Source organism: Xiphophorus couchianus, chromosome 11, assembly GCF_001444195.1.
Source record: "Xiphophorus couchianus chromosome 11, X_couchianus-1.0, whole genome shotgun sequence".
Lineage (NCBI taxonomy): Eukaryota > Metazoa > Chordata > Actinopteri > Cyprinodontiformes > Poeciliidae > Xiphophorus > Xiphophorus couchianus.
Window position 1 is genome coordinate 10494320 of NC_040238.1, and position 16113 is coordinate 10510432.

Genomic DNA, 16113 nt, shown 5'->3' on the forward strand with positions numbered 1-16113 from the left:
TACAAATCAGAAAATACTTAATCCTTTATAATAAATCTGTATCAAATTATGATCAGCAGGCAGAACCTGAAGCAATTGTGCAAACGATTGTGTTCATTACAAAGAAAGAACTGCATAGACCAGCCAATCTGGTCACATCAGACCTAAATATATCAAAGCTTTTTTTCGGTTATTTTCTCTCTTCTAGTAATGCTGCATCTCAATTCTGATAAAATTATGACTTTATTCTTGTAATATATTTAAGATATCCTCTTTGTCTGGCCCTAATGATTTGTTGTGGAATTGTATATTAGCAAGAAGTGCTTTTCTATTTCTTCAAAGTACCATACTGTACATTTAGAAATGTGGAGGAATAAATTAACACTGTGCAATCTTAAAATAACTTTAAAATTGTGCTTAATAACAGTTCAAGGAAAACTTACTTCATGCATTGCCAGTACAACCTGAAGCACCAGTAATTGGTGCTACCCTCTCAGTTGCTGGTATCGATAAAAATCCAGTAACTTAGGTAGTTGTTGTTTTGTTTTGTTTTTCCACTTGCTTTTGACTCGATTGTTTTTCACTGTGAACTTGTAATATGAGAAACAACACAGAGACAGCAGGCGTGAAATCGCACCAAAAAACATTTTTTTATTCTATAAAAGAAGAAGAAAGGGAAGAAAGGGGGTCAAAATAATCACAACTGTACAGGGAGAAAGCGACTTTTAAACACCATGAGTCACAGTATCAAAAAGCTCACGTTTTCCGCACTGATCTTTACACTTTTGTTCTGTACAAATAAAAATAGAAATCAAGAGAAACTAAGAGATAATTGTATTATTATGATAACTGCATTGCACTGAGTAAATACACTACTGGCCCATAAGTTACTGCATTCAAATAGAAAATACCTAAAAGTTCTGGGTTTTGCGGGAGAAATGATTCACGGTGGTTCGAGGCACGCAGACGGACACGGGCGGTGACGTCTCAGCAGGGGTCAAACTCTAACAATATGTTTCACAGATGAACATCCCCGGTTGTGTACATTAAAAAAAAAAAAAATAAGACAAAAACACCTCTGAAGGAATACTGACTAACAAAAGATTTGATAAAGAAAAAACAACCAGAACAGAAAAATGAAAAAGTATTTGCTCTCTTACATATTTATGTTGGTTTAGCTTTAAAGGTTTTATATCATTAAATGCATTTTAATATCCTGAAAGAAATTGTTCCATACTTTTTGTAGCAAGATGACCAGTATTTTTTGGAAAGGTCCATTTAAATTTTGAATTTGATGTGATCAAATCAGACCTGGAGAATCAAGGAATTACCTCAAAAGAACCCATCAGACAGCATGAAGTAGGCTAAACATTTTCAATAAGCAACACATCATGCTCTGAGTTATACTTAAAAGGACCACTAATCTTCCACAGTCTCATAAAAGGCTCATTGCCAAGTACTGCAAATAATATGGAGACAATAATTTGACTTAGGGAACAACTCCTTTTTCATACTGTGCCTATCTCAAATTAAATCTAAAAACAGCGTTTTATACTTTCTGTAGTCATTTTTGTCTGATAATTAAACTTGTTTGCTGATGTGAAATATTTAGTTTGCCAAAACCCGACAAAATTTGTGAGGAAGCAAATACTTTTTCACATTGTTTCACTCTGGACATTTTACCCTCCAAATCCCACAATAACACACTCTGTCCGAGTCGTCATGACCAGGTGTTTACTGACTCTCCTCAGTGTGACTCTATAGGTGTAAAGTGTTTTTGCTCACAAAAGCTTCTGTGATTTCTTGTGCTTGTTAAGTATTTTCCCTAAAGTGCTACTCTCTAAAGTGAAGGGACGTAAGATCTGGGGTGAAGGATAAAAACACAGCTTGCTTGTTTTCTAACAGAATTCAGTTCTAGTTTGCCATAAAGTTTTGTTTTATCCGACTGTGATACGTTTGCCTTAGCCAAAACATATTTGATTTAAAATGTTTCTACAAACATTTAATCTGGATGCTCCATGATACTGCTGAAATAATAATCATAATAGTTTCAAGTATTCATTTTGGGTGGCTTTACTGAGTAATAAACCAGATTCGGTGGGGTCACAGCAGTATAAAATACGTTGCTCCTTAGTGAAGAGTGTCTCTCACATTTAGATAATGGAATTTATATCTCCAACTGTAGCTAATAAATTGAAAAACTTCCAATAAAAAAGAAAATTAACATTTGATTTCTTACTCCATCATAAATGCTAGTAAATGCTTTAGTGAACTAAAGTTAGATAGCATGTGTGTAAACTAGCTTGCAGATAGATTTATTGGTCAGGGATTGTAATAGTTCTCCGACTTAAAACATAATTTATAGTTTTAGAGCATTTGTATAGCTTAGCTTTAAAAAATTACAGAAATTTTAATTTCATTAATGAATTGGTAAAGTACTGGAAATGTCAGTGTTTGTGCCTGTTTCTTCAATATTGAGCTTCTTTAGTTTGATTTTTCATTCTTTATGCATTTCAGCATTGGGGTCAACAGCTGCATGAAGTTTGAGAAACACAGATAAAGCAAGAAATTTTGAATTTTTTTCTGGTCCACCTTTGATATTACCAACTAGTGTTGCATTTGAGTGAATTAGCTACCTATTTAGAGTTAGTAGAAGACGACTTGTAATCTCTTCAACGTCTCTAGATAAAACTATATGTTCAATGGTATTTTTAAACTAAAAGAAAACTAAAATGTAAAAAATGTGAAATTAAAAGCTGAAATGTTACAAGAATCACAAACTAGTATTGCTCCATTTGCCTCAACAGAATATTTAGCCATGATATAATTGATATTTCTCGGAAGAATTTTGTCTTTTGATTGAGTTTTATGGCGACATTAAGATCTAAAACTAGATTGAAAAAACATTTTCTAAAGAAAAATAGTTCACAATTGTTACTTCAACCCTCCTTAAACCCTAGTGAGCTAAGTTTATGTAGCATCTAAGTTAAAGATCGTTTTGCTTCTATGGCTGAAATCTTTTTGTGGTAATGTATTTTGTTTGTATAACAACAATCTTTTATGTACTATTTGGGAACTTTTCAAACTTTCTACAGAAGTAAAACATGTGAAGCTAGCTTCTGATTTAACCCCCAGTAAGTCTGTTTCTTTTGACCACACCTGACCTCACCGACAACATCTGAGTGATTTTTGTGTGACAGAATTCAAATCAGGTCCACTGATAAAATATTAAGCTCTCTTACTATTTAAAAATAAAAACCCTGTTTGTCTTTTTTAATAAAAAATCCTCACCCTGCCCAAACTGTCTCACACGCACTTACATGCTCACCAACGTCACTATAAGAAAAAACAAATCTATTCTCCATGCAACACAAGTGTGCACAACACAAGTGGGACCACTTTTTAAGAAACTACGAAACAAATGTATTAGATTTTGGGGGGACAGCACACATGATGAAACACATTGTCATCAAACCAACAAAGGAAGAAAAAGAAAAAAACTTTTTTTTTCACATTATCTAGTCAGTGTTAAAAATAGAAATTCACCCATTACATTTACTCTGCACTTTCTGATTATATACAGTTATGTACATGGATTTCTTTTAATTATTTGTCCTTAATGTCTTATCAACAGTTTACAAAAGAAAGAAAATTGCAATCAAATGCATAAACTCTTCTAAAAAGATGTGCTTAGTAACTTTTTCTTTTTTTACTTGAAGCAAGGGGGGATAATAAGAAAACTGGGACTATTGTGTTGGTCTGCTCAAGTAAAAAGAACAATGTCCCTCCAAACCAGTGACTGAACTGAGTTAGGATTTTAAACATTTGTTTTTATGTGAAGAATTTTTCAGATTTCTTTTAACTGGCCTCCACTGATTTACAGCAAAACACGTTAAAATCCAGAATCAGATCCAGTGACTGTATTTGGATTGCTCTTCTTTTGCAGTTTGCAGATCAAGCAACAACCTGCCCTCGTCCCAGCATGCACTCAGCTCACAGGAAACCTGCATGTCCATTTCATTCACTAACTTTGCATTCTCACATTCGAATATTTTAAATGATGACAAAAATCTGTATGGTCTATAAACAGAATATATTTTTCTTTTCTTTGTTTTTGCACATGCACAGACCAGAACTATAAAAGAGGTTTTTTTCAATCGCCAACGAAGCCTCCATAAAAACTTAGAATCTGTTGGCTTTGCTCAACAACACGGGCTCCTATCCTGACGTTCCCCCATTTTTAAGGTTCTTGTGAGTTCAAACTACCAAGCTAGTGCTCTACTTACTGAGTTGAACAAAACAGCGCATGGAGCGAGGTCTGCGTTTTGTTGCATAATCAAGTTCAGCCCAGGTCAGGGGTTGGAAACCAGCCTGTTTAAGACATGTACACAGGATCAGTTCTGCTCCGAAACACCAACAGTTTGATTTGTGTGCTGAACAGCACTGAAAAACAAAAAACAAACAAAAAAACCCATTAAATCCAGATTTGCTCAGTATTTTGTGGAGCGTACTGTATATTTACTGAGAGGATTGACCTCCTTTGGGGTAGAAATGCTAGTGAGGAGAGCACTTTAGTTTCCCCGTGGTCTGAACCCAAAGGTGTGATGGACCCTGACAGCCCGGCACAGTGCCTGTAATTTCATTCAGAACCTCTGACAGACGACCTACAGCCAAAACCTGACGTACGCCACTGTATGTTTCAACAAAGATGAACATGAGGCGCAAAATGGAGCGATTTCTGGTGCTACACATTCACAAAATGAATTTTGAAACTAATCTAGTGGAGATCCTCACATTTTCTTCCCGGTCTTTAAGGTCTTGAACACACGTAGCCGAGTCTTTATAAAAACAAGTATTTCTGCCACATCATTTGAAAAAAATAACATTGTGTCCACAATATGTGTTTAAGAAAGGTCTTCATCAACACGAACCTGCTGAATTACACCACTCACCGTTGTTTCAAACATGCCAAACCCATAGGGGGCAGTGTAGGGCAAAGCTGAAATCTATGTCAGCCAATTACATCCTTCAAAACAACCACGACTTCCTGTAAGGAATAAAACATGGCACTAGGATTTGTGTGGACAGAGCGGATGAGCTGCTTTAAGGATTAATAAACGAAAATAAATGTAACTTTATCTCATAAGCAGAGCCCTTTTTTATATTCCTTATTTTCATTGTAACAGACCCTTTATATGTATTTGATTTCTCTTGCACATTTAAGAAAATAGTAGTATTTGAACAAACTAAAAGGTGCACATTATTTTATTTTACTCATTTATGTATATATTGAACTTTTTTTTTGCTTAATTTATTTTATATGGTATATTTCTAGACATCAACAGCAATATTGCCGATGATTGTGGTTAATTTATATTATTTATACGTCATAATTTGTCTTTATTGTGTTGAAAATCTTTCGATGTAATGTATTTGTTTGGAATTTAAAATATTTTTTGAAAAAAAAAAAGAAAACAAAGGTTGAGCTACTTTTAGTAACCGTACTAGAATACAGGGTCAGTGAAACACAAATCGATTTTAATGATATTAAACTGAGTTTACGTGTGGATGACATCCGGCTACGTGTGGACCAGGCCTAAGAAAACCTCCTAAAGCTGCTGGATTTATGATTTATTTGATTTATTACGTCACGGTGTTGGACTGCAAACTTCGTCTCAGTGGTTCTGGTTTCGCCCTTACAGATTGACTTCAGTTATTAAGGCTCAACGGGCAAGAGGTAAAAGAACGTTGACAAATGCCCGCAATAAACACTCGTAAAAATGTTCATTTCTGATTATTTCTAGTTTTTTTTTTGTTTTTTTTTCTCAAAACTCACCCACAGTCACACAAACGCAGGCAACTAACACACAATCTGAAAAGTCCCCCCTATTATATTTCCCTGCATGAAGAGTTCGTCTTATTAAACAACTTGTGTTGCTCCGTCTTTTTCACAGCCTCAGAAAATCAACAAAAAGGATCTGACTTATTTATTTTTTTTGTTGCCGTTACTGTTCAGATTGGCAAACCTGGAGGAAGAAGAAAACAAAGTGTTCACCGAAGATTTAGCTTTCCTTCTTTCTTTTTTTTGTGTAAAACACCAATAAGAATGCATATAAAGCAAATACTGTTGCCGAAGAAGGATTGGAAAAGTGTGTGTGCACGCCCGAGGGAGAGGTGAAGGGAGAACAAAAACAACGTGACTGATACACTGGAAAAAAACAAAAAACAAATCAGTCTTTAAAAAGTTCACAGTCTTGCAGCTCCATGTACCGAGGAGAGGCGGGAAGGTGGGTTGGTTTGAGGACCAGGGTGCCAGAGATGTCACTTCAGCTGCTGCTGCAGGTGGGTTTGCAACATGGAGTCAGCGAAGTACTTTATCCATAAATATTTGAGGCTGCATATGCAAGGAACCCCAGGAGGTCAGTTAAATTTCCTCCATTCATTAAAAATCTGGAGTAAACATTTACTATGATGTGACTTAAAAGATGAGATAAACCAGATCCACCAATGAAGGCGAGCTAAAGGTCATTTATAAACCACCTTCTGGTCGCCTATGTGCCACGCTGCATCGATGCAGTAATCCATGAAAAACGACTCCGTCGTCAACATTCCTGAAAAGGTTCCTGGACTCTTTGAGGAGCGACTGAACAACTCTTCACCAACTCCAGACTTAAACTGAATTCAGAATGAAAAAAGAAAGAAAGAAAAGAGCAACTGAAGTGACATCCAAGTTACATTAGGTTTTAAAAAAACACTGAACAACCTCTTTGTATCCCCTACTCTTCCTCCTCTCCCTTGGATGGACTAATGGATGGATGAATGAATGAGTGAGTTTCAGTCCCGTCTTCTTTTTCCAATTCTTTCAAAAACTGAGTTCTGGATTGTAGAGATAGGACTGAACTGGGGTGCACAATGAAGATAATTAATAAATCCACCATGCATAAACACATATGGACAGACACACTCCCAGTTGTCCTGTAATTTCAACATGGAGAGAAGGAGGAAGTGTTCTTGCTCCCCCTCTGCAAATTGTGTTTAGAAATCCTGGACGCAAAACGTGGAACAACGTGGAGGCTCTTGTCTAGACTCTGGGAACCCGAGAGGGTCAGAGGTCGGTTCGATGGGCTGGTTTTCGAGGGGAGTTCACATCATCACGTGGCGGCGGCGGTGAAGGGACAAATGGTCAGACCGGGAGAAAGAGCGGTCGCATTCCGTGCAGCGGAAAGGTTTGATTCCTGTGTGCTTGCGGAAGTGTCGGGTGAGCTCGTCGGAGCGGGCGAAGCGCCAGGTGCAGCCCTCCCAAGTACAGTGGTACGGCTTCTCTCCTAGAAATAAACACAAAAATCATTGTTACATAAGCAGGAGCATCAGGCATCTAAACTATATATAGTTCATACATGGACATCACACCCAAGAGGAATGTGGATGTCTTAGCACCTTCACTTTTCCTCCAGTTTTGCTCAAAAACCAACTCTGGGTGTTCAGTGAGACTGATGTGAGCACATACTGTATATCTAACAATAATTAATGATGTGTGTGTTTAAATCACACAAACTCGACACGTATTCTGTCACAACTCTGATAAATCCTGGCTCCCTTGCTCCTCATGTATGGAAATCCAGGAGGGCCAAAAGACATGCAGCATTTTTAGTCTTTCACATGCAAAATACGTTTTTTAACGTGCACAACTTAAAGGCAATAACAGACAGTTTTTGTCTAATAAGTGTATTTGTTTGATGGAAAAAAAAGAAATCACTACCAACAAATAAAAAAAAAAAAAAACGCAGCAATTTTGTGGAATATGTGGTTAAGCATACAAATATGTTTACTTTTTGCATTTCCGGTAGTATTTCAACGAGTTACTATGTAACATATGAAAATATTTAATAGTTTTACATTTGATTTTTTTTTTTCAGATAAATCCAATCAAAGTAGCTCAACAACTTTTTCAGTCATTCACTTGCTTTAAATCGTTCACATAGAAGTCTGATTGTGTCGCATTTAATTATAAGTGAGAACGAGCATGCAAAAAAAAAAAATTTTTACCTGTGTGTATCCTCCTGTGGGCTTTGAGGTGAGAGCTCTTGGTATAAACTTTTTTACAGCCTTCATAGTCACACATGTGGATCCGCCGCCGCTTTAGGTCTAGTGTATCAGGATCGACAGGTTCCAAGTCTATAACTGACCTGGACAGAAAGATGCAAGTAGGAGTTAGTGATGCTGGACAGTGAAAATACAATACCATTTCTTTATTTCATGTCAGTTTGTGTAACCTGTTTTTAAAATAAAAAATCATATCAATGTATTAGAGCAGTCCTGGGTTTATGGAAGTCAAAACATCCCATAAACCCAGTCTTCTACCTTAGCAACACCACCACTTAGTGATTTTCTTCAAGTGAAGAAGAAAGCTAATCAAAACTGTCTGTGACTGGTTGACTTTGATAATGCCAGAAAGTGTATGGGAGGTAGGATATATTATTATTGTATTGGATTTTAGACCACAAATGAAAGGGAAAATCAATTTTAGCCCATTTCCAACCTTCATCTGTCTCTCCCTGGAAAATGGCCAGGGTATCCTTGGCTCAGCATTTCCTTTGTGAGAGACTTATCAGTTTAAACATGTAGCTTATTCACTGGAAGAATGTTGGAGTACCAGCACATCGGGACCAGATGGCACAACAGAACAGGAAAGATTGAGTTTGTTTATGCTAACATCTATATTTATGTGCAAACACCACTGTATTTTATATATAAAGTTGCCTGTTGTGTTTATCTCAGTTACACTTGCAGTGCTATTTCTGAAACAGTAAAGTTCTTCAGTGACAGCAGGTTCCAAAGTTAAAACTAGTTACAGTAATGGTTATAGAAGAAACTACTGCTACAGCTTTGCCTGTGAAACTATAACATGAGCTGGAGCATCATTAAACAAGAACCTCTTCTGCTAATTGTGTAAGTAATGGTCCTTTAAATAATGATAGCATATAAACTGTTGTTAGCATAAGAGATTTGGCTGGCATAAGCTAACACGTTAGTGTTAGCCAACATGTTAATGTTAGTGTGTTAGTTAATGGTAGCACGTGAACTGATTTGAACTTAACTAAATGTTAGCAACCATAATAGAGCTGCTCATTTTAGCATTTCAGCTAATTATAACATATAAGCTGCTGTTAGCATGGTAAACAGTTAGCTAACAGGCATTCAGTTCAATTCAAAAATATTCTAATAATCCAAAAATGAAATTGTATGTTGTTGTAACTCATATTATCCAAAGTTAAGCATAGGAAGCTGAGTTAAGCTGTCAAATAAATAGTTTGACAACTAATCAATGTAGAGCAGGAAAGACTAAGGTACATTTAGGCATAAGTGCATGAAAGTAATGAATGTATTAACTGTTAAAGGCCTGTGAGCACAAGGGGCCTAAGAACAGTGAAAGTACTACCCTTTGAATATCAATGGATTTCACTTTGACTTCATTCAGTTTTTCAGCCATCAGCTCTCATGTTAGTCTGATCAGGTTCAGATATCAACTTCTTCAACAATTTTTGGCTTTAGCTCAAGCTTTGATTGTTCAGTATATTTCTACGTATCTGTGAAGGTTTTTCTTTGAATATTTATGGTAGTTTTGTTTTCTAACAAAGCTACCATAAATGGATCTCCAAGTCCATTTTACACAGAGGTGTGATGGCAAACTGCATTACGTAACCCTTGAAGTTCTTTCTTCAGCTGAGCTCATCAGTTTGGCTTAGAGAACTCCCTTTGAGCTTTCTCCAAAAATGCTGATTTTTCTAGTTAAGAGGAAAGTCCTGAGAAGATTTTTGTTGTTGTTTTTCTAAAATATAACCAGGCATCAGTTCTGTGAATAATGTAGTTTCATCTCTGCCCAGCAGGTGGCGTCACACATTCACTCTCCAACAGCTTCTCAAGACAGCCTACTGTATTTTACCATTAACCTGTCTCTCTTCGTCATGTATTCAAATCATTCCGTTTATTCTTTTCTGTCTTCCTCAAATGAACAAGGCCGGTGCTGAAACAGAAACCATCTCTTCTTAATTTCACTCTGATCTAATTTTCTCTTTTCTGCTGAAGTATCTAATTTATAAAGCTTTCAGTCATTGAAAATGTCTCAGAAGATTTTTTGGGGGCGGTTAATGAATCACTGATCTCCAAGTCCATTTTACAAAAAGGTGCGACGGCAAACTGCTTACATAACCCTTGTTTACACCCCGGTTCTGGGACAGCCCTGCCCAGCAACACACAGTCGCACAAGCAATCCCTTTTTTTCCCTCTCACACAGACACACAAACGCACAACTGTCCAAATAATCTTCCTTATAAATATAAAATACCCCACAAATGTACTGAGTTTCTACAAGGCAGTCTCTCCGTCATGCACACACATGTAGATTACAGAACTGAACAAACCATCAGCCACACCCTGGAAACACAGTTAAGTAACAGCGCCGCGCCCATGCGGGTGTGGCAGAAACCCTGTGCTGATCTTCTAATGAACCCACTGGACACTAACACACACACACACACACACCCCAAGAAGTTTTTCTGCAACATCTCAGACTTCTTTGTATGAAGCATACAGACTGCACCTCCAGTCTCTCTGCACACTTTGTCTTCCTGTGTTGCAGCCTGGGCGTCTCCAGTGTGTTCAGCTGTATGGTGGGTTATATAAGGTTATATAAGCATCCAGTCATGGCTTCGCTGCAGTAATCTAATTAGTCAGGAGCCTGCAGGCGAAGGAGGTGACCCACGCAAAGACCGAATTTCTCATAAACCCTGCTGCACATTGCACTCTCTTTCTGACCCTGCTGACTTGTAGTATGGCTTCTAGAGTCAGCTGACGTCGCATTAATGGCATATCAACAGCTTCAGCGACTTACAAAGACATACTGCACCTTGCAGAGTTAATCATGTTTTAATGGTTAGCTTCCTCGCTGATAATTGGGGGAAAAAAATCATTAGTTGGTTAAGGTGTGCAGAAAAACATACATTTGACCATTTGGTGTTTATTTCAGCAGAGAGAATCAGGTTTGTTAAAGAAGTTATTTTGAAAATCAAGATGAAAGCAAAAAAATAAAATGGGCTTAAAGATCCTTTTGAGATTGACTTGCAAAAAGACAGTATTGTGAAAACTTCCACTTCTCATTAATGTTGCGAAAAGGCATCATGAATATGTTAAGTGCAAAGTTAACCAGCAGGGAGCGACTCTAGTGGCTGCAAACATATCCTAATTAATAGACTTGGACTTTCTTTTTTTTTTTGTCTAAATCCTAATTAAACACATCCGTCAAGTGGAATGATCTGACATTTTTATCAGTATATGATGGTCAACAGTAGAGCTTATGGTAGGCCTATAGCATGACCCCTCCACCACCATTCTTGACAGAACGACACGTTTCTGCTGATGTGCGTTTCTTCAAACAAGGAGCAGTACATTATGACCAGACATTTATGCTATGGGCTTATTTAGAAATGGAACTGGACACTGTTCCATAAGCCTCTTGTTTCATTTAAATGCAACTTTGCAAATCTTTTCAAACAATATAAAAACAGAGTTCTACCATCTTCTATTAATTGTAATGAACTTTAACATTTAACAGGACCTGTAGAGAGAGAGCTGTTGTTTTGCTTGCTATGTCTGATACTGAGGTAAATTTGTTGAGGGAGGGAGGGACGGAGGGACGGACGGACGGACGGGCTTACGGATGCCCTTACCCTGCGTCGATGCTCTGGGCGCTGAGGGAGGCCGATCCAGACTCTGTACCGCTCTCTGCGTCGCTGTCACTCTGATACTCCACTGGAGACGTCGAACCCGGCTTGATGCGAACTGCAGGAGAGGAGAGGATGACAGAAAACATAAATCAGTTGTTTAAACAGGTGAATGGAACCGTGGAGACGGTGGAAGGTGGAAAAGCGGTGGGGATGGGTGGAAAGCAGAGAATAGAACAGCAGGGGGTTAATTGGAGAATTACAATGTCAGGATTTAGGCAACTTGGCAAGACAAAGACTGTCTGAGTGTGTATCAGAGGGTGTGGTCTGCTAAGCTGTAGCATTAATGCAAAACCTCATTTTGGGATTCCCTGTATCTTTATCCCTACATTTTACAGTTTATTTTCAAATGCATTAGAGTTAAAGGAAACTCTTCCTGAAGCATCCTCTTTACTCCCAGAAGCTAATTAGTAATTGAGTGAAAGATAAATCTCTGTGTTGGGTTTCCTGGAGCCTTGGCAAACTGCTAAACTCCTCACAGATGCCTGTTTATCGTGAAGTCAGGAGGCTGTTTGTTTTTCAGCTGTGATCTCCTGATAGTCCAGAGGCATGGCGAGACTTGTTCAGCTTCTCTGCATTCACAGAGATGAAAATTATGTCAGAATTGGTTCTTCTGCGTGAAAATAATGGCCTCTCATTTCTTAGGTTTTAAAGTCGCAGGTGATTTTTAAGAAAATAAGAAAGAAATAAGAGGCTCCAACTGGTGATGAACCCACAGAACAGGGCTGCAAAGATTTGTAGATCTGAGCCAGATCTTTAAACTGACTTGCAGCTAGTCAGCTTGTTTCAGCTAAAGCTCTGTAAAACCACAGTGTGCTGCTTGTTCAAAACCAAACAACATGAATGAGCAAATTAGTTCATATTTAAATCTGAAATTTAGATTCCTAAACTAACAAATGTACAGCTAGACCAGCCACAACCCATCATCACAATATGACTGTAGTTATCCGTGTTGTGCACTCTTTTCTTCCACACTTTTTCCTTCCACTCAGCTTTCCATTTACATGCCTGGATACAGGAATCTATAATCAGCCAACATCTTTAGCAACATCTAATGGGTGGGGCACAAAAATGTTAGTGCTGTTAATTCTACAGCACTAATCATAAACATTAGTTCTGCTAAAACTAGATAACTACAGCAATACCATATTCATTGGAAGCAATGCTAAACTGCTAACTTCTATTTACTATAATTTGATCTTATATTTACATCTTTTATAATACCCCAAGACACTTTATTTACATTTATGTCTTGATCTCTACTGTCCATGATTTATTTTTTTTCCCTGTGTTTCTTGTTTTGAGAAAAAAAAGAGCGAGAACGCTGCGTAAACAGTCTTCACACACTTCAAAATAAGAGTGTGAAGAAATCTTAACAGTTGAAAAACACAGATGTTGAACTTCATTCAGCTGAAAGTTCACAAACAGCCAAGTAAATCAGTGCATTAGAATATATCTGAGAAATCTAATGTAGGCGACGCTAACTGTGCTAAACATTTTCAACATTAGCAAAAGGGCTAAACAAAAAAATAGCTTGATAATTTAGCCACTAGAAATATTCTTTTGTGGCTTATTGACCTCGAAACAAATGTCTGTGATTGTCTGCTGGAAAACTTTCAAGTCAGCAGCCTTCATCATAATTGCGTAGGTTATAATTACTTTTTTAAAAATGCATTTTTGTAGTGTTTTTTGCAATATTAAATTTTTTTTAGTTTCCAAGTTTCACTTTTGAACACTGACACTGAAAATAAATACTTTATGATATTTAATATGTATATATACGATAATATTGCCATTTACTGAGACATTCTTGTTTGTGGGTCAGGCTTTTTATATGAAACTCCTTCGAGGATCTAAAAACACCCAATCATTATAAACAGTTGGACACATTGTTTGCAGGTTTCTGTCCAATCGCAATCAGTTCAAATTAAATAAAACATCTAGTACCCATTTAGGTCCCATTACTGCCCAGATTTGTCCTGAAATAATTATTTTTGAAATTACGCAACACAGAGACAATCCTATCTGGCACCCATATGTAAATGTTGGCTGGTTTCTTATCCATCACACAATACCTTTGTGTAGCTGTCTTATATGACCATTTAGGAATGTGTTGTTTTTTTTTACTTTTATGGATCTTGTTGTGCAGAATTATCTGATGTATTTAGCAGTTTTAAGAGCTGCATTGCTTTGCTTTGAATTATTTGTTTTATTCAGTCTTAATACTTTTGAAAAGATCAAGCAGCAATACCAGGAGTGAAGAAAGTAATATCTTTTTTTTTTTACACAAGATTGTCACTTTATATCTAGTAATACAGTGAATGGAGACAGACGTGACCTCCCCCTCGTCTGCTATCTGCAGGAATGTGGAACCCAACAGTTCAAATTCTACCAGCCTGAAGAGAGCAGTAAGGGGTGGGGAGGTCTGAGGGGTGATGCAAGGAATTTGGGTGGAGTATATGCATACGTGGGGAGGGTATGCATATACACACCAAGCAAAGACTTGCTTTTTGTCTCTTGAGATCATCAACCCCCCCAGTCCTCTGGTTGCTGCAGCTTTTCTTTTTCAAAGGCAGAGAAAGAAACACATCTTGTCTCCTGTCCAGCCCCCTGAGCCGCTCCCCTCTCCTTCACATCCTTCCTGCCGGACCCTCCCAACTCATAGAGTCATGGAGCCCGCTTTCTCTCTGCGCCCTTCCAGCCGGCTTTAAATCTCGTTTGCCTCCCACACACCACCGCGCCGCACAAAGCGTCATCTGCCTCCAGCTTGCTCGCCTTGCAGTCACACAAGGCTGAACAAAACGTCAAAAAGTTTTATCTGTGCGCTGCACATTTTACTTCCAGTGCTGCCAGAAAATGTGGACAGAAATCTAAATATGCAACACAAGGTCTTCAGAATCCACCTGGCCTGATGAACCACACCGACACTGGAAAAATAAATAAATAAGTGGGGGACTTTCAAAATTCTTAAAATCTACCTAAATGTAGACATTCAATGACATGGAAAATCATAAAAAATGTATCTTGTGTTTGTCCTTACAGCAAAAACTGTAATTTTGAATAATGCTACAAGTAACTGGAAAGGTGCTTTTGTAGAGCATTATCAGGTTTTCAAGCTGCTAATCTGATTTAATCTGGCACAAAGGGGATGAAGTCTTTAAGTCATCTGACTAGTTCTAACAATAGACGTGAAAACAATATATACAATTTATGAAATTAAATAAAACACTACCCCACGGATGTTTATGCTGCCATCCATCCCTGGTAGATAGCATGTCCTAGGTGCTACCGTGCTAGTTCTGTAATTTTTGTTCAATGACTAACCTTTAGCACTTTCAATTTGAACCAGAGTGCATTGAAATAGAAGGCAAAGCAGAAATGACAAGAGGAAATGAAGATGAGGAGAATCAAATGGTTGACGAGGAGAGAGTTGGCTGAAAAAGCTGCTGTTTGTGCATCTGCTGTTTGGAAATGTCAGCCGGAAAAGAGAGCATATGATTTAAAGAGCTCCAATTTCTAACTCAAACTGTTTACAGTTAGCATCGGGATGAAAACGTTTCGTTCAATATATTAAAATGGTGTGTTACAATGGCTTTAAGATGCTTTATTGTCACATGTTACAGTTTGTTTTGGTTTTGCCTTAGCTTCCACTAATCGTGTTAGCTCCTGCTACTGGTGTTAGCTTCTACTGATGGTGTTAGCTCTAGCTAATATAGTAGTAGATCAAGCCGATAACGTTCATTAATTTCAACAGATTTCAGGTGTATAAAAGTTTATAGTCTTCCAAAGCATGCCCACCTCATCATCACGGCATGCATTGCTCAGATGAAAAAATCTCAATCTCCATAGGCAAAAATATAATAAAGTTGTACAGTTTTTTGGGGGGGGGGTTTTAGAGTAACTATGAGTTTTTACATTTCACAAACAACCTTTAGCTGTTTAGTCTAATAGAAAAAGGACAAGATGTTTAAGCCAATAAGTTCACATTGGCTTAAATATGGCTCTCATTAAAGACACCGTTTCCCCCTATCAGTCAACCTGATTCTCTTCACTCTGAAATGTTTCTTCTTCTTCTTTTTTTTAGCAGATTAATTGATTAATTGTCAGAATTATAATAATTGATTACTAAAATAATCATTAGTTAGAGCCCTACTTTTATATGAATGGTTCTGTATTAACAAGATTCCCTTCCCATATAAACAGTAAAGCTTCAAACAGAAGCTCTACTTTTCTCACAAGTGAAAAACAGTTTTAACCCCTTGAGAAATCCTGACCTGACATTTTTAAAAGTCGCTGCTGGGAACTGGGGGGAAGTAAGAGGGCTAGTTTGAGACATGGATGTAAAAAAAAAAAT

The 16113-nt window shown here is 37.5% G+C and overlaps 1 protein-coding gene across 1 annotated transcript in view; it reads right to left on the reverse strand.

The window, feature by feature from the left end:
• Window positions 1–605: 605 nt before the first annotated feature.
• klf8 (Kruppel like factor 8) overlaps window positions 606–16113 on the reverse strand; it is a 73172-nt gene continuing 57664 nt past the window's right edge. Inside the window, exons 5-7 of the mRNA XM_028030398.1 lie at window positions 11706–11817; window positions 8026–8165; window positions 606–7304 (exon numbers count right to left, since the gene is read on the reverse strand). Of these exons, the coding sequence (XP_027886199.1) occupies window positions 7123–7304; window positions 8026–8165; window positions 11706–11817 (434 nt within the window). The 3' untranslated portion in view covers window positions 606–7122. The remainder of the gene's footprint in view (window positions 7305–8025; window positions 8166–11705; window positions 11818–16113) is intronic.